The sequence below is a fragment of the Heloderma suspectum genome, chromosome 3, assembly GCF_057233095.1.
Source record: "Heloderma suspectum isolate Gila_16-S chromosome 3, 16-S_ref, whole genome shotgun sequence".
Lineage (NCBI taxonomy): Eukaryota > Metazoa > Chordata > Lepidosauria > Squamata > Helodermatidae > Heloderma > Heloderma suspectum.
Window position 1 is genome coordinate 57,883,776 of NC_139460.1, and position 23,493 is coordinate 57,907,268.

Sequence of the window (23,493 nt, forward strand, 5' to 3'; positions counted from 1 at the left end):
GAGTTACAGCGCACTCCTGCACGCGCCCAGTCAAGCGTACGCCGCCTTGAATTCAGCGGGGCTTCCTCCCAGCAGGGAACTGGGTGTAGAATTGCAGCCCTGATTTCTTTTCCTAGGCTCAGAAGCTCTTCCCGGCTCTCCCCTCTTCCCGCTCGTCTCGTCGGCCCTGCCCTCTAAGCCTTGTCCCTGAGGGAACGAACCATTGTAGCCGGGAGGGGTGGTAGCGCTCCTTCTGTTGGAGGACGGAGGTGGGATACCCTAAGGGGCGGGACTGAGTGTTGCTTCGGCGGTGCGCGGCGCAGGAGGGGGAGGACAAGGGGGAGGTGGGTCCTGTCGGACCGGGGAGAAAAGGAGGGCGGGCTGCTGCCTAGTGAGTCCTCGCGAGGGAGTCTCTGGAGCGGCTGAGGAAGGAGAAGGATGCACAAAAGGCAGGAGGGCGAGGAGGTGAGTGAGGAGCTGCACGCTCAGCAGTTGGGACAAGCGGCTTTTGTCCTGCGAGTTGCGCTCAGTACGCGCGCGGCCGCACAACAGGGAGCAAAAGGGGCTGTGTGGGGAGAACGCAGCTCTGAGGGAGAGGAGCAGAAGGCTGGTTGTGGGGCAAGGGGCGCTGCCTGAGAAAGGGCTGTGTCCGGAAACCAGAGAAAACCAGGGGAGGGTGTTTGACTTTGTCCCGAAGTTAGGTTTTTATGGGAGAGAAGTGTCTGGGGACTTGGGCAAGGCATCTCTAGGAAAGCAACCTACTTAAAAACCTCCCAGCCTTCTCAGCTCCCCCCACCCATCCCGATCGAGATTTTCTAATCTCAATGGCAGGCAGATTTGTTTTGTCTTTCCTGAGTGAGGATTTACTGGTCGCTTTCCATGAGTTAAATCTCGCTGCCGTTTTATTAGGAGTCTGTGATGTATTTGCATTTCAGCGTTGCACATTTCTGCTAAGGGGGGTTGCTTAGATTAGGTTTGGAGGCTCTGCTTGGAAAATGGGGATAACACAGCTTTTTTTTTTTTTTTAAGTCTAAGGATTGTTGACTTAATGTGAACTGTTCCCTTCCGCTGAGAATCATTCTCGAGAGCTTTGGTTAGGAACCCGCTGGAGCTGGGGGGATTAGTGCTTGCCTTGAAAGAGGTTTTATGAAATCACAACCAAGCAGTTTCCTCTCACTCACTTTATTATTTGATTTAAAGTACTTCCTCCTGTAGGGATTCCCTCTTTTTCATATTATCCCAAATGATTGTTACTTTTTTATGCTTGCTAAACAAAGCTTTCCGTGCTCTATTCTCTCTCTCTCTCTCTCTCTCTGTCTCTCTGGGAACCCAAACACAGCATCTGTGCGTTCACAAATTGGATCTGACTGGTGATGCTCTCTCTTCAGCTTAGCATAGTGAGTTGGTCTGCAGGAAGCAAAAGCAAATGAAGATGTGTTTTACTGCTTGTATTCCAGCACAAGCACACTGGTTGTTGTCAAGGGAGTGCAGAACAAAAGTTAGAGGGCTTGCTTCAGATCACATAATGCAGATGATGGACTTTAAGATGGAGATAGTTTCTTGACAGATAGCTCTGTTAGGGTACAATCTTATGCACATTCAGCCAGAAATAAGTCCTACAACTCACAGCATTCCCCAGCCAGCCATGTTGGATAGGGAATGCTGGGAATTGTAGGACTTATTTCTGTCTAAACATGCATAGGAACACACCCTTATGTCTGTTACAGCAACTACACACACATCTTATGGCACCTTAAAGGCTAACAGATTGAGCATGCAATCCTATGCATGTTTAGACAGAAAAAAGTCCTGCAACTCCCAGCATTCCCCCTGCTGGCTGGGGAATGTTGGGAGTTGTAGGACTTTTTTTTCTTGTGCCCTTATTGTTGTATATTATTGTGGACTCATCAGATTCACGGAGTGCTATTCTCAGTTGACCCCGCTGTTTACATTTTTTTCCTCTGTGGTAAACAGTGTCCACAAAACATGCCCTCAAAACCATATGGCACAATACATCTGTTTAGACTTTTTCTTTTTGGTGAAGTTTAAAACCTTGAAGTGATCTGGAGGATGGTCAAAACCTTAGAATTGCTTTGTATACAGCAAGTGCTTCCCTACAAGTGCCTTGAATCTGCTTTTTGGACTTGCACTGCAATGTCTGAAGGGAAACTTGTGCGAGAGGTACTGAATGCACATTTCAATTCAAGAAGTGCAAAAATTGGGCATTCATGCACCTGCTAGTTAGCACTTCTGGTAGCATCCATAGATGCTGTAGTATGTGGCAAATCTCCCACCACATGTAAAATACAAACAATAGTAACCCCAGAATATTATGAAGATGATGAAGACTACACTGTGCAGAGCAGAATTCCTAGTGGGTTTTAAGCAGTAACTTAGCTTAAGTTTTTTTTCCACTATGGAAGTCCTCTGAAGGTGACTGATTGGTGAAGCATGTCACCTTACATTGAGCAGAGCTTGGAATTCAGACATAATCATTGACTGTTTTGCAAAACTAGGTTAACCATTATGCTAAGCAAGTTACAGAGCATTTCCACCAGCTAAATTCTAGCCCCACTGTGATACAGCTATGTGGGTTGTGAAAGTGTACCTGCTCCTTGGAATGAACTCCTTTAAATATTTTAAAGCCCATAGCATAGCAGTGCTCTTTCATCATATAGAAATATTCTGAAGTGAGGAAAAACTTAAAATTTTATAGCTTGCCGAGTAGGACGAGTAGAATGCTGAATATATTATAGACCAGGAATGGACAGGCTGCATGCTTGTGGGATCTACTTTGGGATTGTTGTTGTTTTTACTAGGTCTGCCAGCTGGAGCCTGGTGCAAAAGACATACACTTGAAGAAGTCTGAGCCCCGGAATTTGCTTTGAGTACCAGAACTGAATGCACCTGACAGTCCTTTCACACACAAATCCATTGCTAATTACCCCAAGCTTTCTTCTTTCAGGAGTGTAATTTAGGATTGGGGGGAATCATTTTGCTGCTGCTTTTGTCATAACATTGGCAATCCTTGTAATCTACTGGAAGTAACCCAGAGATCTACCAGTAGATCCAGATCTATCTTCTGCCCACCTCCGCTATAGACAACTTTAGAGGCAGAACAAAAGGAAAGGCGGCTGTATGAGTGAATTTATTTATCAGTGCTGGCAGAGCTAAAAGAATGAATTGTAAACTCCAGAACTCTTTAGCAAAGACACTCTAATCCTCTGAGCTAACACAGTTTGCAAAAATAAAGATACATTTGCATGCTTTCAACATGTGGCTTAAAATATACATAACATTTGCATGCTTTCAACCTGCTTTGCTGTCTTGTTGATAATTGTAGGGTATCATTAATTCTAATTTGTTGACACTGATGCATCTTCTATTATATAAGGGATCTCATTTGTCCTAGCAGTACAGACTACTACAAATTTCAAATTGACTATCCTGTTCCGATTTCCTGAACTGAGACATGAAACCAGTTGCTGGTTGGTGATCTTAGGGATGGAGGAGAAATGTGTTTGATCCACATTTTAATGCGTCCCTAGCCAGTTTGCACTTCTTGAAATAATATGTGAACTGAAAAACAGTTATCCTTCAGTATTTGCACTTCTCCAAAAGTGATGCTGTTCTCCAATCAAAAAAAGTTGTATAAAATGCACATATTAGGGGAAAGTGTGCATAAAGGACAAATAAACTGGAAAAAAGACTGGAAAAATGAGGAATCAAGATAAATGGAAAATGACAAGATTCGTCTGTCCCTGTTTGGTCTCTGACCAAACAGAGCAATCTATTGCATTTATAGCTATTTTCTTTAAAATCAAGGGAAAATAAATTATATTCAGCTTTTTTAAAAAGTTGATTCTAACTTACTGGTGTATCATATTTCCTGGCTCAAGAGAAGGGCAGGGGAATTTCTCTGACCTCGTGCTGAGTCAAACACAGGAGGGTTACTAGTGGATGATGAAGTTGGCTGGGCCCCCATGAATGAGGCAGGGCAGTTGCACATGAGAAGCCTTATCTAGAAGTAGCCCAAATCTCCTTGCAACACAGAGATTTGGAAGATCCCAGGAAATCTCATCAGAATAAAAAAAATGCACTTGAAAGTGGTGAGCTGACAAGAACATTTATGGGTCCCTGTACATATAGTATATCATGTGCTGGAATTCTTATTTTGCCCTGGCCTGTGAATAAGGGAAATATCTGAGATTGGAAGGTGTAATATGAACACCTTTGCCATGGTAAAATCACTACCACATGAAGATTGCTGCAAGTCAAAGCTTCTACCAAAGTGAATATCAGAATTTGAGAACTCTAGTTTTTGTTCTCCAGCTATAATGGTAAGAACATGAGAACATAAGACGTGCTGTGTTAGATCAGACCAAAATCCATCTAATCTAGCATTCTGTTCACACAGTGGCCAACGAGCTGCCCATGGAAAACACAGGACATGAGTGCAACAGCACCCTCCCGCTTATGTTCCCCAGCAACTGATACTGCCTCTGATACTGGAGGTAGCATATAGCCATCAGGACTAGTAGCTATTGATAGCCTTCCCCAGGAATTTGGCCGTTCCCCTTTTAAAGTCGTCCAAATTGGTGGTCATCATTACATCTTGTGGTAGTGAATTTCATAGTTTTACTATGCACTGTGTGAAGAAGTACTTTTATTTGTCCTGCATTTCCCACCAATCAGCTTCATGGGATAACCCTGGGTTCTAATATAATGAGAGACTTATAAGGTCTCTGGAATGGGGAAGCTATGACTATTGACACAGTGGCTCCTAGATTCCCTCCCATTTGTGGTTGCTGCCCTCACATTTAGAAGACACTTTGCTCATCCCTAGTCTTACTTGGATTTAAAGCAAAGTCTAAGTAGGGATGTACAGACTTTGTAAACTCCCCTCCTTCTGTGTTTCATTGATTGTCAGGCGCCTTTTGTTCCATTGTTCACTCAGAGATGGATGCGAATTGTTTTTGGTCATATGGAAAAATACGCAAATAATTATGTAAGTGGTTTCGTAACAATTTACATAATTTACCTTATTATGTATCATTCAGCATATTGTCCCCCATTCCATTCAATTTATCCTCAGCAGAAACATGCATATTTTCCTACAAATAAATATGCATAATTATCAGGAAAGTAAAAATAAAAATCCAAAAGTCCGTGGACTCTGGACAGCTTGAGGGGGTTGTGCCGTAGTGAATTTTACAGGTCGGATTCTTAGAAATCTGAGCCCATTTTAGTCAGTCTTGAATTTCTCCAGCATCCCTAAGTCCAAGCCAGAAATGTTACTGATACCTTCAAAAACTGACTGGAGAAATAACATAGCAGAATGAGAAACAGAAACCAAGTAAGGATATGTGATGGAGAAGAGAGTCTGGAAAAAACATTGGCACTGGACACTGGGGACAAAAACAACATAACATTTGTGAAGCAAAAAAGAGAATATTAAATGCAAAGCCCTGGGGCTATTTTGGTTGGGTTATATATTCTTTAATTCACTTGTGTTTGTACTTAAATGTTGAGCAAGCTAGAAGGCCCAGTAATGCAAGAGTGAGATGTGTCCTATTACAATGGAGATTCAGATGCAAAATCCAGTGGAAAGAGTAAAAGATCCAGTTAGAGTAGGTATGACCCACTCCCAACCAGTAGAGGCTGGTGTTCCAGTTGTAGTGGGGCTGTGAATCCATTCTGGGTTTTAGTCAGAACCAGCCAGAACTCTAAAGGGGCTATCGAAGGTGCTGAACCCCAATCCCAAAACAGGCACAGCACCTTGGATAGCTCCTTTAGAGTTCTGGATGGTTCTGACTAAAACGCAGAATGGATTCACAGCCCCACTGAAATTGGAGCCATGAGCCTCCACTGCTCCCAAGTGGTCATAAATTGGCAAAGCAAGATAAATCGTCTACATAAACCCTTAAACAGGGAGAATTACTTTCTGTAGTGAGCTATCCACTCCCAGTCTCATTCAGCTGAAGTGTGTTAAGTGTCAAATCTAAGTATGAATTCCAACTCAGCAGCTTCACAGCATTGGTCTTCATTGGGATCGACTAGTGGGACACCCCTGGGGTTGGGACATACTACTAGGTTTCAGCGTGACCTAAGGTGAGGTGCAACAACAACACTACAACAGTGCAAATATATGGTAAAAGATTAAGAAATCAGTCCCCAAATGTCAATTTGGGTGAAAAATGCGTCCCAGTTCTGAAGACTACTGCACTAAAGTCTCCTTTTGGAAATGTTGCTAAAGTATGGCAATTTCCAAGTTATTTCTGAATGTGCAGGGAGAGTAAAATGGTTCCCCAGTAACTTCTGTTACCACTTTTAATGTCTTTTTACATTACAAATGTAAAAAGATTTGTATCCATTTACAACTGGCCACTGGAACAAACTTCAGTGCCAGTTCTGCCCCCATACCTACTTGCATGACTCTCATGGGACCAAATGTCACCAAACAACATAGCACCAAAGGTTCCTTCACTTGTACACTTTTTAACATGATATCAATGGTTTCATATGCAGCAGTGGCCTTGTACCATTTACGTTGGCCGAAATGGACTGTCTCTATACATGAGAATAAATGGATGTCAAATCAGACATTAAAAATAATAACACTCAGAAATTATTTAGGGAGCGTTGAAATTTCCATAGACATTCAGGAATATACTTGAAATCTATATAAAATTATTTCTACGCTGCCTTTAAGGAAAGGATATTTCAGCAAAAAGTTATATTTTGAAGCTGCAGAGTAGGAACTCAAAACGCAAATGCAAGTCCGCTTATCAGACTTGGGCTGGATAGGGACTGGGAGTGGATCATTACAGAAGGCAATTCTGCATCTTCAGGGGTTTATAAAGACCAGAGTTGGGCAACTTGTGGCCCTCCAGATGATTTGGCTAGGCGATTCATCTTGCTTTGTCAATTAATTGCCAGTTGAGAATGAGTCATACTCATTCTGACTGGATCTTTTACCTTTTACACTAGACCTTGTTTGCATTTGATGCTACACCTATCTCTTGCATTTCTGGGCTTTCTGGCTTGTTAGACATTTAACTCTCCCCCCCCCCCCTTTTCTGGTTTAAAAGGAAGGATATCTTTTTAGGCTTCAGTATGACCAGACACCTATTTTCTGAAGTCTAGAAATTACTGTGGAACTGTCAGTATTCTTGGGGGGAATGTAGAAATTAAACTTCTAATTCAGGTGAACACTCACATTATTCTGTTCAAGGCACCCGCAGGTTTCAAATGTAAAGTCCAAAGACTGTGTGTGTGTCTGCCTGTCTATATATAGACAGACACACACACTCATATACACAGACATGCAAATAGGCAGATGAAAAGGGGAGAGCGTTATTACAAATAAGTGTGGCCATCAAAACCTATCCAACATTTTCATTTTTAAATAATCCTGAAGGCAGCAAAGATAGCATTAAAGATAGTTTTCTCATTTGTAGTAGATGTGGTCACCAAGAGGGTAGATCATTAGCAAAATAAATGTTACTCTGTGAAAAGGTGCTGCTTTTACAGTATTCCACATGATTTCCTTTGAGGAAAAGAAAAAGTCATAAGAGCTTCCTCTGCTTGCCTTTTCCCACACCAGAAAATCTGTGGCATTACAACAACAATACTTTCCAATAGCAAATGTGATTTTTATATAGATGTTTTAATTGTGTGTGTTTTAAACAATATTTAATATTGCCAGCTTTGGAGACCCAGAGTTCTTTCTAGAATTCCTCTGGGACTCTAGCCCCACCAGAAAGTTTTAATATATACAGTAGACCCAGATGTAATTTTACTTCATAAATCAATATACCCCATTTAACTCATGTTAACTCATTTATTTTACAACAGCACACTGTTGTTTACAATATTCAGTCTCTGCAAGGTTCTGTTGGTGTCTAGTGTACTTCAAGCTTTCATCTACAGGCCAGAGAAACTTGAGGTACCAGTTTGTCTAGACTCCCTCACATCTAATACTGGTGGCTAAGAATTTCATGAATAACTTATCAGAATTTATATTTAATTTATCTTCAGCTCTGTGTGCAAAACATTGTGCTGGAATCTGAAGTGCTTAAAATTTTAAAATATGTTTCTAGTCCTTTTCCAGTCTACGGGCAATTGGAGAATGATGGGAAAAATGCTGATACATATTAAACAAAAGCATTCAACGGCTCATGTGTTGTGGTATTTACTTTGTTATAAGAGATGAGAATAAAAATATCTTACTATGCAAATGTTGAATAAGGTGTTAAATAATGATGGTGGATTCCAAATGTTTGCATCCAAGTAGATGCCCATGAATGTGACAGATTCCTTGACTTATCTTTGGGGGGGGGGGTGTTTCCTTTTATCCAACATAGCATTCTTTTTATAACCTGGAAAGCTTTTGAAAAGACTAACTATACAGAGACAATAAAGACAAATCCAGAGGTTTAATATGTTGTTTGGTCATGTTTTTTTTTTTATGGATGTGACAGAATTTTAATATTAGTTTTCTAGTTTTTAGATTTGAAACAGTTACACAGATGTGTTCTGAAACATGTAGGTGCCAAATTCTATCCTATTAAGAAATGTTCTTTATTCTGTACTATATCAGCACCACAGAACACAGTGGCTATCCAATATGTCAAAACATAGTCTTACAGTAAGCAAAGCATATAACGGATACCATAAATTTGTAGTCCTAAACCCACTTGTTCCGTGGTATTCCCAGTGAAACCACTGGAATCTCAGTAAAGTGAGTTTTTACATTGCAAATTTGGACTCTTATCCTGCCTTTGCCCTTCCCCACAGCTTTAGACGAGAATTCTTTGTTCTGTATTATTCTGATTTAAAAATTTGTTTTTGCATGGTAAATATATCAAAACGGTGCATGACTGTTCTGTGATCATTAAGCACATATTGGGAGGCAAAGCTGATATTGAAATGAAACTTTTGAAAATTTGAGATGTTTGCCATATGGGGAGTTTTAGGCCTTTCCATCATTGTCAGCTCTGTTTGGCATGGTGCTTGCATTTATATGTTCTGTGCATTTAACTAAAGAACTTGTTTTGCTGTTCTGTTACGAACATGCCATATTTCGCTTGTTATGCGATGGTAAAACTCCTGATAAAGAAGTAAAAGAAACGTAATGAAATACAGTTTTGTGGAAGACAATATCAAGCACAAACTGACTTTGAGATGGGCAGGCAGTCCAGTATGGGCAGAAACTTCATGGGCCATAACTCTTGTTTTATAGATAATTTGATTTCCCTGAAGTTACACATGATGTCATTTTAGAGTCTTAAGAGTTGAAAGAGAAAGTGAGGGGATGCTAGATGCCTTCTCTAACCAAACTATTCCATGGCTTCGACTGCTACACCACCTATTCTTGGAGGAGAAGAACTTCATAGCAACTTGTGACTTTCAGTAGATTACTGTTACAAAGCATCCTTACTTCAGGGGTAGGCAACCTGTTGCCCCCCCATATATTTTGGGCTACAACTCCCACCAGCCCTAGCCAGCATGGCCAATGGGTAGGAATTATGGGAGTTGTAGTCCAAAAAATCTGGTTGTTGGCTACCCCTGAAAATGAATTAAGAGCTAATCTTGGGCCCTAACTCCCTATCCATGAACTGAACAAAGCCCTGTTGATGCAACAGGATGTTTCTGATTCTGTCCTTTCTTCTGTGGTCCCCTCTCCACCCCCAAAATCTGATGGTCAGGTTTAGGGAACCCGTTGAATAGAGTGGTATGGTGTGGGGGCTGCAGCAGACATGGATAATTGCCCCCCTCCCCAGGAATGGAAGTGCCTTCCACTCATGCAATACCATTTTTGGAACCAAGCTTTAGACTCCTTTGTATTAGTATCACCATGCATCTTAAAGTTTTTATTTCTATTAATTGGTGCTATATTTCCCCGGTCTATGATCTATTTGTAGCAAACACCTTTCTTCCTCTAACCATGATTTTCTTTCCATTAACCTATTCTGCCATTTTAAAAAAATGGAGAGTCTACTAATTTTAGGGTACAATCTTATATTTGTCTAGATGGGGAAAAAGTCCTACAACTCCTAGCCTTCCTCAGCCAGCCATGCTGGCTGGGGAATACTGGGAGTTGTAGGCCTTTCCTCTGTCTAAACATGCATAGGATTGTACCCTTAGGCTGTTTATAAATAAGGTATTATGATCTCTTCTCCTTCCTGCCTCCATTATTTTGAGATATACAAAAAATAATTTCTGAATGAACTAAAACAGATAGACTATAACCTGTTTTTAAAGCATACTAGAGATGATTTCCATACTCAGGTATGTGAACAGAGAAAGGAGAAATGTAACTTGTTTTGAAAGTCTCACAATAGCTTAACTTTTACCTTAACTTTTACCAGAGTTGTAAATCTTGGTTGAAATCTACAATGGTAATATTGGGAAAATTGGTTCACTAAAGTTGTGTGTGTGTGTGTGTTTTACAAAACTTCTAAGCTTTTTTCCGTTTAGAATTTATAACAGGTTCTCATTTCCTGTTTACTAAAATTTGGCATGAGCTAAGAAAAGTGACTGCCTAGACACTGAGATGTGCTGATTTCCACACACAGACAACAGTTTAAAATAAAATAGAATGCTTTTATTAGGAAAAAGTAACATGAACACACACCTTTTATACTTTATGCAGAAATAGAAAGAAAAGAGTAAAACTTACAACAAATCTGCTGGCAGAGTATGTGCCCCCTCCCACCCCCTTATCTCCAAGAAGTATTCTAGTTTACTGACTACTTATTTTAAGGTAAGTCTAGCTTCATTTAAGCTCCTTACTCTAAATCTAAGCACCTCCCTCTTAAAAATGTCATTACTGACATCTCAGCTAATTCCAGAGAAACTCAGAAGTCCCCAACTTCTTAAGCATCCTGTCTCTGTATCCTGCAGTTGGCAACATACTTTAAAAAAAGTACATCAACCACAAACTTTTCTCTTAAACTTCTCTTCTTTAGTAAAGTCAAAACGACTCTGCTAGACAAACGAGCACTTCTAGAAATTTACTCTGACACAAATTAGGCCCTCAGAACCAATCTTTGGTTCTCTTAGGGTGCAATCTGATGGAGAGTTGGCAGCCTCCGAACTTAGATAACTCCGAATACCCAAGGAGGGAGGACAGCAGAGGCAGTCTTCGCTTACACGCTCCAGCCACCCTGCATTTCTGCTAGATGGGCAATTTCATCTGTCTAGCAGCAGTGCCTCAGAGAGGGAGGGAGGCTGTGGTGGCAATAGGAAACGGCGTACTGAAGCTGCCCCATCTCCTCCCCTCCCTGCCCCCAGGAACACCCCTTTTTCCCTGTCTCTGCACTCTGTTTTCCAAGTGTGGAGATGTAGCCAGCATGGTTCTCTCTGCGCTGGCTACGAGGGTTTGGGGAGCTTGATTTCTGTCTCCAACCTTGGAGCCAGGAAACTGAAAATCCTACCCCCCCCCCCCCCGATGCTGTCTAGGATACATAGGATTGCTCTCTTAGCTATTTTTCCCATCTTATACCCGTCTTATGCTATCTATGCTGCTCCTGTATGTAAGCAAAATCTTTATGGTAGATTCATATAGCTGTCTGCCTTAAATAAGCCCAGTTATAATGTCTTATAAGAGTCTAATAGTAATTATCTGGCTTTGGGGATATAAGTAGCTGCCTGGTTTTTTTCCCAGGCAATGGTGAATTCTTAATGAGGCTAAACTATGCAGTTTCTACATCATACATTTCTGTTCTGATTTCTGTTATGGGCATATTAAGTCCTTTTACATCTGATACAGGGCTATGTTATTATGCCATTGAGATAATTTTGGATTACCCAGAGTGTAACCCCACTTGTTTAAATATCTTAAGCCTTGTCCGTTTCCATCCCAGAAGAAAGAGGTAGGGTAGAAAGCTGTCAAATGCTGTGAGATAAATGGGTGCAGAAGCAATTGAAATTGAGAGCTTTTAAAAAAGAGTACTTGGTGAGAGGTCCTTGTCAATCAAAGGAAACATCAGTACAAAATTGTAGAGAGTAAAGGAAAAAAGGAAACCAAATCTTCACTGCAGGGAGTTTGCTGTGCTTGAATTTTCAGAGGAGGGCTTTATCTGGACTATTGTATAGAAAAGTTTTAATAATAAATGCTATACAAAATGAGACCCTGTATTTTTTAACATAATGACATCTTGCTTCAGCATTACACAGCCAACAACAAGGAGGCACCAAAAGTAGCCTCCCTAAAAGAGAAAAAATGATAAAAGATCACAAAAGTGCTAGTTTATTTTGTGCCAACTTGCTCATCGTTTCGGAGATTACCTCCTTTCTCAGGGGTTCCCTGTGAACAGCAGTGTAGTGGTGGCGGGTCGTGCCGGGGCGTCACTCTGGCACTTTTTCTGAAGCCAGCCCCCACCCGGGTTGCTGTCTGCTAGGGAAGGAGGAGGGAGCAGAGGGAGTGCGAGTGTCTGCCTCTTGGCTGCTGGCCAGACAATGGAAGGAGAGAGGGAGCCTGAGGAAGCTCTGCATCCTCCTCTCGCCCCCCTTCTCCTCCTCAGCTCTTCGCTTCTCCACCCGCCCCTGCCCTGTGCCTGCGCGCCTGGTGCTGCCCTCGTCTCCTCCAACACCAGCCACCCGCGTTCAGGGCTGCTACTCCTGCTGGCCATGGCAGCAACAGGAGAGTGGTGTGTGTGTGTGTGTGTGCTGCCACCATTATTTACTTATGGGGCAGGGCAGGTGGCTGGTTGGTGCCAGTTTTTAGGATTTATCGCACAATCCTATGCATGTTTACTCAGAAGTCAGTCCAACTATGTTCAATGGCCAATTGGGCTTTCTCCAAGGTAAGTGCGCATAGGACTGCATCCTTAGCTGCCTTCCCAGATACCTGTAAATTTAATTCAAAATAAAGACCCATTGGATTGCACTGTTAATTCCTGAACATTAATTTCTACAGTAAGCAGAACTATCAAATGCAACCTGCTCTGTCAGCTACACTTTTTGGTACAAAGTTGGCATGTATCTGGGCAAACAAACCCTGGTGGAGGGAAGGGAAACAGAAGCAAATCAGTTGGGGTGAGAGGAGAAAGAAGGTAGGTAGGTGTGTGTGTGTTTGTGTGTTTCAATCCAACTGGGTGTGTGGATGTTTCTGTTGTAGGATGGGAGAGATATAATGAAGGAGCTTAGGGAAGGCTAATGGGTAATGTTGGGGCGCTAAGGGAGTGTGCAAGGGGGCTGTTAAATGAGAAGGGATCTGTCCATGAGGGCTGAGTTGAGCGGGTGAAGCTTCCACAGGGTATCATATTTTGAAAACCTAAAATGTTTGTGTTTGAGTGAGTGAGTGGGTGAAAAAGGTTAACCCCCCTGCATTTTTTTCTCAAACATCCAATTGAAATACCACTGCCTCACTCTAAGCTGCACTGTTTTTGGATCCCAGTTGAAGGCTGTGTATCTTACAAAGTTGAACAATCTTTGAAGGGGGCGTGGCTGTGAGGGGGCATGGCTGTGACTGTCACGAAGGGACCCTGCACTTCTGAATTTGCCCCTACACTACTGGCTGTGAATGTGTAGTGATAAGGAGTTTTGTTTACTGCAGGGAGCCCCTGCGGAAGGAGGTATTGTCCAAAATGCTGAGCAAGTTGAATGCAATTTTTGGATAGAAAGGCGGGTACAAATCAAATAAATATAGTTGGCACAACAAAAACTGGTACCTGTGTGATCCTGTATCACTTTTGTTATTACTTCAACACAACTGTTAGAATGTTTTGCTGTTCTAAACTTTTTTTAGGGGAGGAATTTTGCAAAGTGGTTATATTTAGTGATCATATTACCAGCAAGGCAGCTTTAGACCTTTTTATACGCCTTCCCTTTGTTTGAGTAAAAACCCAGAGTAACAAATTAGGTTAGAACGATGATTCAGTCAGCCTTAGCTGGCCGCAGGTGTGAATGTTTTAGAGTGTAAATTTTTTTTGCAAAAATGGGCAGTGTTCTGTGTTGGTATGGAGATCTTGCATTGTCAAATTAGGAAAAAAGGATATTTGGGGAGTGAGCGCCAGAAAAACCTAAGTTTGTTGACGTTTCCTTTAATGATGATGATGGCGCACCTAAAACAACCAAAGGCACCATAGAAAAGTACCTAGTTTGAAGACCGTTGTTCGTGCAAATGATGTAAAGTAGTAATTACAATATATTAATAAGGTTAGTTTTAGTGTCTGTTTTATTCCGCCCCTCCCCCATACCTGTATTTCATTCTGTTAGGCTTTGAAAGTCAAAACCAGCACATTGAATTGTGCCCATAAACAAACCGGAAGCCAGTGAAATTGTTCCAAGTTGTGGTCATAGAATCATAGAATAGTAGGGTTGGAAGGGGCCTGTAAGACTGTCGAGCCCAACCCCCTGCTCAATGCAGGAATCCAAGTCAGAGCATCCCCGACAGATGGCTGTCCAGCCTCATCTTGAATGCCTCCAGTATGGGAGAGCCCACCACCTCCCGAGGTAATTGGTTCCATTGTCATATCGCTCTAACAGTCAGGAAGCTTTTCCTGATGTTCAGCCGGAATCTGGCTTCCTGTAACTTGAGCCCATTATTCCGTGTCCTGCATTCTGGGATGATCGAGAAGAGATCCTGGCCTTCCTCTCTGTGACAACCTTTCAAGTACTTGACGAGCGCTGTCATACCTCCCCTCAGTCTTCTCAAGGCTAAACATGCCCAGTTCCTTCAGTCTCTCTTCATAGGGCTTTGTTTCCAGTCCCCTGATCATCTTTGTTGCCCTCCTCTGAACCCTCTCCAGTTTGTCTGCATCCTTCTTAAAGTGTGGTGCCCAGAACTGGACACAGTACTCCAGATGAGGTCACGAGAGATCTTTGGGCATTCTCTTGTGAGAGTTCAGCCAGTCTCTTGCACGTGTGTGTGTGTGTGTCTTCAATGGGAGGGAGGGTGGCTACTGCAGATAGCCCCACCACCTGCTCTCTTGCTGCGGCAAATGCCACAGTGGGAGAGTAGCTGGCAGGGCTCTCCAGAGCACCCGCTGGAGGCAGTGGGATGGTGGGCCCTCCTGGCACCAGGGGGAGGGAGCTGCATAATTTGCCGCTCCACCGCATGATGCAGATGCATCAGTCCACATCATGGTAGGGCCAGCCCTGTGAATCCCTGTGGCCAGGTCTTCCTTTCCCAAGAGATGGTGCAGCTGGGCCACCAGACAAAACTGGGCAAATGCACCCCTGGCCACCTGTCTTTCCAAGAGCAATAATATTATTAATATCCAGATCTCATGCATATTTACTTTGACATAAGCCTCACTGAGTTTGGTGGGACTTTTTTCTATGAAGTACTTTATTGCTTGAAAAAAAAAGTTGGGATTCAAGTGTACCTCAAGACACGTTTTGAAATTTCTATCAAACTGGAATATCACAAGAAGCTTCTTACCAAGTCAGACCACCATTGAGCCATCTAGCTCAGTATTGGCTGATATCGGCTCCTATTTATTTATTTAGGGCGCAATTGTATTCAGATAGGCGGTCACCTCCGAACTCCGAGGTGACCGCCTATCCAATGCAGGGCAGGAGACGCATGGAGGGGATAGTTCCCTCCGCACTTCTCCTGCCCTGCATTTTTAGGAGGGCTGAGTGGGGGAGAAGGCTGCTGTACGACACATTGGATGTGTTGTAGAGGCATTTCCGCCCTCCCTGCCCAGGAACATCTCCCAGAACGCCCCTTTTCGGCCGCTCCACACTCTTTTTGCAAGCACAGAGGACGAGGCTGTTCCGCACTGCCTCCAAGGCAGCACAGAAGTGCGGGGAGGTTGGTTCTCCGGGAAACCAGATATCCTATGGCTGTCTAGCCACTGTCTAGCGGCCATAGGATTGCTCCCTCCTTTGTCATTTTTAGACTGCCTTTTCACAAAAGTTACCAAGGCAGTGTACAGCAAATCAAAATGTTAAAAAACCTAGCAGCACCATAAAACATAACAATCCAACAATAAAAACAATTTTAAAACACTAAAAACAATATTAAAACCACTTTAATATATTTTTAGTCACCTTTCAAGACCATGTACTTTCCAAGGTGCCTTATATTTCAGTGTCAAATTATAAAATCTGGGGGAAAGGTAGGCTCATTCTTGTAATAGGACCTAAAGCATGGTGTAGCGTTACATCTGAGTGCAGACTTTGCCTCATCCGCTACAGCAAGTGTAATATAAAATGAAGATTTTACAAAATAAAAGCAAATGTTGATATTCTTCAGAATCACACAAGAAGTGACCTGGTGTTTGCCATGTTTGTTTTAGCTTGTTTCTAAGTCTGTAGAGGTTTAAATAATTTTTTTCATATAAGGCAATAAAATCTGTAAGCTTGGATTTTTAAAAAAATCCTTATTTTCCTTTTAGTATAATTCCCTTAGAAATTTCAAGTACAAATAATTCTTTCACTTTGTTTTCCACAGCTTGGCTCATGCATTTGTTTTGATTAAGGATTGTTCGTGAAGGCAGAGCTGTTGGAATTAAACTTTGTTCCCATTTTCTTACATGAATAACATTTATATTGCACCTTTGATCTTTCTTGAGTGTTCTTCAAACATTCATGTCTTAAAACCTGCACACAAGACTCCTTGCTGAGATAAAAATAAAATAAAACTGATACTTGAATAATGCGTGTCTGGAAATTGCTTGCCTGTGTGTGGCATGCTGACTAAATGTAGTGATGAAAATAAATATGAGCGCTCTCATTATGATCCTGTCTAATGATTGTGTTTTCTTTCCACTCTTCCAGTCTACACTGAAGCATCTTTTGGAAACCGTATATAAAAGATCTTTGGACTGGCTGCTGATGGCCTATGATAACCTATATTAGGGGGTACTTGTGTGGAGCTTTTAGTATTTGTTATGTTTTCCATTTATGTGTATAAATTAAAAGCATAACCACTTATGCTTTCTGACATGTGCCTTTTGGATGGGGCAGACTAAGTATATGAATAAATAAATTAAAAGAGATCACTCGATGATCTTTGATGAACATGCTTATGTAGTAGATGTGCAAGCACCAAGTAATTGCTGACTCCTAGAGGGACGCCGCTTGTGCTGGCGTTTTCTTGGCAGACTGTAGCGGGGTGGTTTGCCATTGCCTTCCCCAGTCGTGACTACCTTTCCCCTAGCAAGCTGGGTGCTCATTTTACTGACCTCAGAAGGATGGAAGGCTGAGTTGACCTGAGCCGGCTACCTGGGACCCAGCTTCCGCCGGGATCAAACTCGGGTCGTGGGGAGAGTTTCAGTTGCAATACTGCCGCCTACCACTCTGCGCCACACGAGGCTCTTTATGTAGTAGATACACGGGCATAAATGAATGAAAAATATAGTCTAGCAGTATACACCCTAATCCAGCATTCCCCTACCTGGTGCCCTCTAGGTATGTTGGACTACAACTTCTGTCATCCCCAGGCAGCATTGCCAGTGTCTTTCTACACATCTGAAGGGCACCTTGTTGGGGGGAAGCTGTCCTAATCCTCTTTTCTCTTCCACATGTGGGAACTACAATAATGCACAGAAGGAATTCCGCCACCTTCAGGGACGTCTCTGTTCATTTAAATGAAAGTAACCAAATAGAACAGGGGTGGACAGAAGTAGATCTCCAGATATTTTGGGCTTCACCTCCCAGAAGCCCCTGCCAGCATGGGCAATGGTAAGGAATGCTGGGAGCTGAAGTCCAACACATTTGGAGATCTACTTTCTGCCCACACCGCTAAAATGGAACATGCTGAGAAATGGCCAAGAGGATTGGCTCTTTTTATTGAAATGAATGTGCTGGCACACAGAAAACCTCCGTGTACTGATTGGAGTGAATGGGAGAACTCTGGATGATATTGTTTAAATGTTAAATTATTTGACACATTTCAGTGAAATACCTTTCCTATTCTAGATGTCTGCAAATTCTAGAAGAATACCATAAAGTTATTTTATTCCTTTACTTAGCTGTTTTTATGGTGGTTCCCTCTCACCGCTGGTTAAGTTAATTCATTATTAGATTTTGCTTCTGTTCTGCTGTTTGTTTATTGGGGTTCTGTTTGTTTGTTTTGGTTATTGTTTTAAAGTGTATTTGGGTTTTAAATTAATAAGCTGTGTTGTAGATCTTTTTATTCAAAAGGAGAGATAGATAAATAAATAAAATCCGTTCATGTTTTCAAAGCATTTCCTAACATTATTTTCAACAGTTTAATATAGCAGTGCTTTGTTTACAGGTGTCAGAATTTACATGGTTCTATCTGACTTGGTTGTAATCATCTGTCTCTTCTGGCAAACAACATGATGTCAAACAGAAATAATCTTGCCTACCAGAGTCTTGGGACAGGTATAAGATACGTTATTTATATCTATGGGAATGTTACCTTAACTTTTGATGGTTCTGTAACTATTTCTATGTCCAAGTCTGTGGTGTAATCAAAATACTTCAGTAATTCACAGGGCAAGCCTATGCATGCTTCCTCAGAAATAAGTTCCACTATGTTCAAGGAAGCTTACTTCCTAGTAAGAATATTTAAGAATATTGCAGCCTGCGTAGGCTATAAAATCTGAATGCATTTACAAGAATCAGCTTCATTTTGTTGGCTGTCGGTTAAATAATGCTGAGTTTCCAGTTACCTGCCTATTTTAAGAAACCAGACAAGTAGGAAAAGTCAGTGTTTCAGTATAGCTTTAACTAGCAAATACTTGTGTACATACAGATGAGGCAGGCACTTTGCAATGAAAGTTAATCAGTTTAAACTCTAACTGACCTCCAGATGGAGAACGTTCTTCTCACACCTATGAAAACAAAGGGTTTTGTGTGTGCTGAGCTGGAAGTGCCAATAAAACCATTTCAGAAGTCATTGCTCAGCAGAAGAACCCAATCTCATAAACAGCTTAAACAGCTTCTTTACTTAAAAATAAGGTAAGATAGGGGAAATTTGCACTGCTTCCAGTTAGTAGGAAATAACATTTTGCCTCTATGCTTTCCCTCTTTTCTTCTGATAAAGAGATTGACCACTCTTGTGTTATAAGATCTGCTGTATGCAGGATTCAATCCCTATCAGACAGCAGTTCATATAAAATCCCTTCCATGCTTTCAGTGAACGCATGTGGGGAGCAGAATCATGTCCACTAATCATGCTCCTGATTCCAGTGTAACCACTAGTCATTCCCCTGACAGCCATTCGTTCTACGTTAGACATGGCTGTCCAGTGGGGGAATGCTGGCAGGTATCATTGGAACTGATATGGCTAGTAGGTGCAGTTCCACTATTCCCTCACATGTTCATTGAATATCTGGGGGGAAGGTCTCTGGACTTCAATAGTTAGGCAGATGCCTTAGAATAATACTTGAATTCCAGTTCACCACTACATTCACCAGTGAAAGGTGAAATAATACTAGGGAATACTTAAACACTAAGCTCAGTATACTAGAGTAAAGGGTGAGTGTGTAAAAATCGTATGTAAGCATGCAAAATCCTCAGGACATACTACTCTGTCATGTTTGAACTGCTGGTCAACCTCTACCAGATATTTTTATTCTTTCTCGGTGTTGTTTTTGGTTTTTCCCGCTAGAAGGAAAAATAAACTTCTTACTTTGGGAACATTGCTTATAACCACTAAACAAACCACCATTTTTTAAAGTATTTTGGTAGAGTGCCATCACTTAGTGGTAGAGCACATGCAAAAGGTGTCTGGTTCAGTCCCTGGCGTCTCAAGGTAGACCTGGAAAGCTGCTGCTAGTCAGTGTAGACAGTACTGAGCTAAATGAATCAGTGGTTTGACTTGGTATAAGCCTGGGTTCCTGCTTACAAGGGTCCCTGTCTGTGGCACCACTCTGGGGTGTGGGTGGAGGTGGAAACCACTATCTCTTCTCGTGGCTCAGCTGAGCCTCCCTGGGAACTGTGTGGCTCCTCTGCAGACTGGGAACGCTCTGTTAGCCAACTGGCCTTGCTGATTGTTCCCCAGGGGAGGAGCCGGGGGGGCAGATCTGGGAGGGTTATTTTGTTCCTGGTCCTTCCTAGAGCTCCATCAGGCTTTGGCCGTTGATGTCTCTATTTTCACGACCCACCCTCCCTCATTTCAGAATTCTTAATTGCTATGGCTACAGGTGTAAAAATTCTGGAACTCTTGAAGCCGTGGGGAGGAGGCAATTCCCCCCTGATTTTTTTCCAGAAAAAAATTAAATTTGGGGACAAATTGAAAAAAATGTAATACTTGCCTTTTTAGCACTCTTTACAGATCTAAAGTAACTTTGTTACTTTAGGAACATAAAGGCCCAGTTTGCACGTCACGATAAGTCATCGTGGGTTAAACTGCGGGTCTCCGAGATGTGTGCTGGCCACCATTTTGAATATGCAGGTTGTGGCTGGGGCACGCTGGGGCTTGGGCATGCGAACCTGGGAGTCGTGGGTTATTTGAGGGTTAAACAACCATTCTAGGGTTAAAGGAGGGTCGTTTAATACGATGCCTGGGTTCGCACAATATGACAAGCCATGGCAGCCCCCAACTGTGGCTTGCATTTTTAAAATAATGGCTGGTGTTCATCTCAGAGCCCCATGGGTTAATTAACCCATGGTGGCTTATTGTGATGTGTGAATTGAGTAACAATGTATTATACATAACTTACTTGGCTCATTAAATTGTCAGTAAAATTAAAAACATTTAAAAGTAAACTCAGTAAATTTGTAATTATTGTCTGAATAAACTGTATTTTTACATTTCTTATACAAAACATGATCATTTTACGAGCAAACCAAGTTATACTTCATACTAGGAACTTCAGCAAGTAGTCCCTGAAACATCTGAATCACCCTAGAAACCAGAAGAAGCAGGAAGAGGTGGAGGCAGAGGAAGACTGATGTACAGCATTTGTTTCTGTTTGTGAGGAACTGCTTGGGCTGGAGTTTAGGGAAATCTGATTTGAAGAAAAAGGTAATGACCAGCTTTGCATAATTATGGAGGGAAAATAAGTCACCATGTCTTATTTTCCCTTCATGATTGTGCAAAGCCAGTCACTGAGAGCTTATTTAACTGGAGAAGACTCTCTTACCTATTAAGAATGGTAACCAAGCGCATTCAATTTAAGAATGTTTAAGTCAGGGATGGGGAACCTCCACCCCACATGCCTAATCCAGCCTGCGGAGGTTCCACATCTGGCTCACGGATCAGAGATAACAGGGGAATCCCTGCTGTTGTCTCTGATCAGAGACTGGAGATAACAGTGGGGTTGCGGACAGTGGGAGACTTAGTCCACATTGGGAGAAGCTGCTTTTTCCATTGCTGTTGTGTCTGTTCCCCCAGAGTTTTTCCAATTTTTTTCCCTAGGCCTTCACATCTCTAGCTATGGATATTTGTTACCAGTCAGTTGATGGGGCTGAGAAGGAATTTTTACCTGCTGACTCTAGCAATCTGGCATGAGTTTTTTGCCTTCCTCATAGCAATGACTGTAGGTTTCCTTGTTTATCTGCTCCTGTTTCTATGTCACAACTTATTTTCACAGGAGGCATTGGGCAGAATGCATTGGAGGGGGTATGCAGGGGTTGGAACCCCCAGTTCCTCCAAAAGGGGGTTCTCTATAAAAGACTTGGGGTGGGGTTTGAGCCACCAGCTCAGCTTGGGGATTGGCATGTCTGCCACAAACGCAGGCTGTAGAAGTGGCCCACATTATTGGATGTTGGTGCAAGGCAGCTTCCTGTGTTCCTAAGGGAGCAATCCTGTGGCCGCTAGTCAGTGGCTACATGGCCATAGGATATCTTGTTTTCCAGGAACTGACCTCGGAGCCTGCACTCCAAGGTCAGTTCCTGGAGAACTGACTCCTGCTCCTGTGCTGCCTTGCAGGCAGTGTGGAGAAGCCCCATGGTCCCACTTGCAAGAGGAGCACAGAGCAGCCGAAACGGGACGTTCCAGGGGGCGGGGAGAGTGGAAATGCCAGTACAACACATCCAATGTGTTGTTCGGCAGCCTGCTCCCCCATCCCACAGCTAGACAGCTGAAAGCAGCTGTCTAGGCAAAAATGCAGGGCAGGAGGAGTGCGGAGGGAACGATCCCCTCCATGCTTGTCCTGCCCTGCATTGGATAGCTGGTCGCCTCCAGGTTTGGAGGCAGCCACCTATCTGCATAGGATTGTGACCTAAATGTTCTTTAAAATTCCATAGGCTTAATCAGAACCAGACCTCAGCCCCATAAATTGGTTTGCAGTATCTTAGTTCATCCCATGACAAATGAAGAAAGAATAAAGAGTGCTTCTGAGCATGTGTTTTGCCATACACCTAGGGAAAGAGTTTCCATGTTAAGGAACTTTCCCAGATCTTGCTAGGCTTGCTATAGGAAGCTGGCATGTTTGGCAAAAATTAAGTCTGCCGTTGATCAAGAAGGGCCAGAGACTTTCTTGGCCATTGGCATCTCGTTAAAGATTGCTATAATTCTTAATGTCCAGATGGGGAATCTATCCTGCTGTATTTTAAAGCATTATAGCAACTCATGAAAGGGTGTGTCGTGAAGAATCTTGGATTAGTATGTGAAGTTTCAGATAGCGACTCTAGCAATTTAATCAGATTGTTGTTGAGTGTGTCGGGTGGAGTAATGGAAGATCCTTGCCAATGCATAATATTTTCCATATGCTTTTTCTTCTCCCTGTTGCATATTAATAGTCCTTTGCATCACCAGTGATAAAATCTAAAATGTGATGTACATAGCTTTGAAGAAAAGAATAAGTTTTTTGTTAAATACTTGCAAACCTAGGTCCTTCTCTCTGAGGACCAAACTACACTTTTGTCCAGCATGTGTGGATTATTTACTTTAGTGTAAGTGTGTGTGGCTGTGGCACTCCGGAGGGGGATTTAAGCTTCCCCATCTCTTGTTTTCATCCTGAAATTACACCTCCCCATGGAGGAGGAGGGGGTGTTTAAAAAACAAAACAAAAAAACCTTCATTGGAAGTTGTAGTCCAACACATCTGGAAGACACCCGGTTGGGGAAAGTTGCCCTAAAGCTACAGTCCTGCACTGTACCTGGGAGTAATTTCCATTGAACACAATGGGACATATTTTTTAGTATACATGTACAGGATTGCGCTGTTAAGCATCTTTATTTCTTCATTTTTAAGCTGTTCTCATGGCTTACATCCAGTTCCTAGGCATGTTTGCTAATAAATAAATCTCACTGATTTTAGTTAGATATTTTTTCCAAGTTAGTGTGTTTAGGGTCTTATCCTTAGCCTAATGTGTCCTCTAGGATTGCCTGGGATCTTGTAAATTATCTCAGAAGTTCCAGACTCTGTATTTTCCTTGAAGTAACTGCTGTCATCCTTTATAAAGGAAGAATGACCTGCATTCTTCTTGCTGTGCCTTTTATTAGAAATGACATCCCATTAGTATGAGAAACTCTGAGACCTCAAGTTAGATTGTGCTTTTTGACAGGCAGGTGGAAAATAAAATACTTTTTAATGATTGTGTTTTGGTTGGAAGTCATAGTTTTAAACAAGGGCAATGGGCAGTAGTTTTAAAACATAGGTTTTGTTGAAAGTCCACCCGATAGCTTACTCAGAGT

General features: G+C 42.2%; 1 protein-coding gene across 11 annotated transcripts in view; it reads left to right on the forward strand.

Annotated features, from left to right (window-relative positions):
* The first annotated feature begins 372 nt into the window (after positions 1–372).
* The window catches only part of PHLDB2 (pleckstrin homology like domain family B member 2), a 106,617-nt gene continuing 83,496 nt past the window's right edge, over positions 373–23,493 (forward strand). For 6 of the 11 annotated variants that reach the window (XM_084843359.1, XM_084843362.1, XM_084843363.1 and 3 more), the window contains exons 1-2: positions 373–444; positions 18,179–18,288. In XM_084843359.1, coding sequence (XP_084699485.1) covers positions 18,243–18,288 — 46 coding nt within the window. In that variant the 5' untranslated portion in view covers positions 373–444; positions 18,179–18,242. The remainder of the gene's footprint in view (positions 445–18,178; positions 18,289–23,493) is intronic. The other 5 variants (XM_084843360.1, XM_084843365.1, XM_084843364.1 and 2 more) reach the window with 1 other exon arrangement.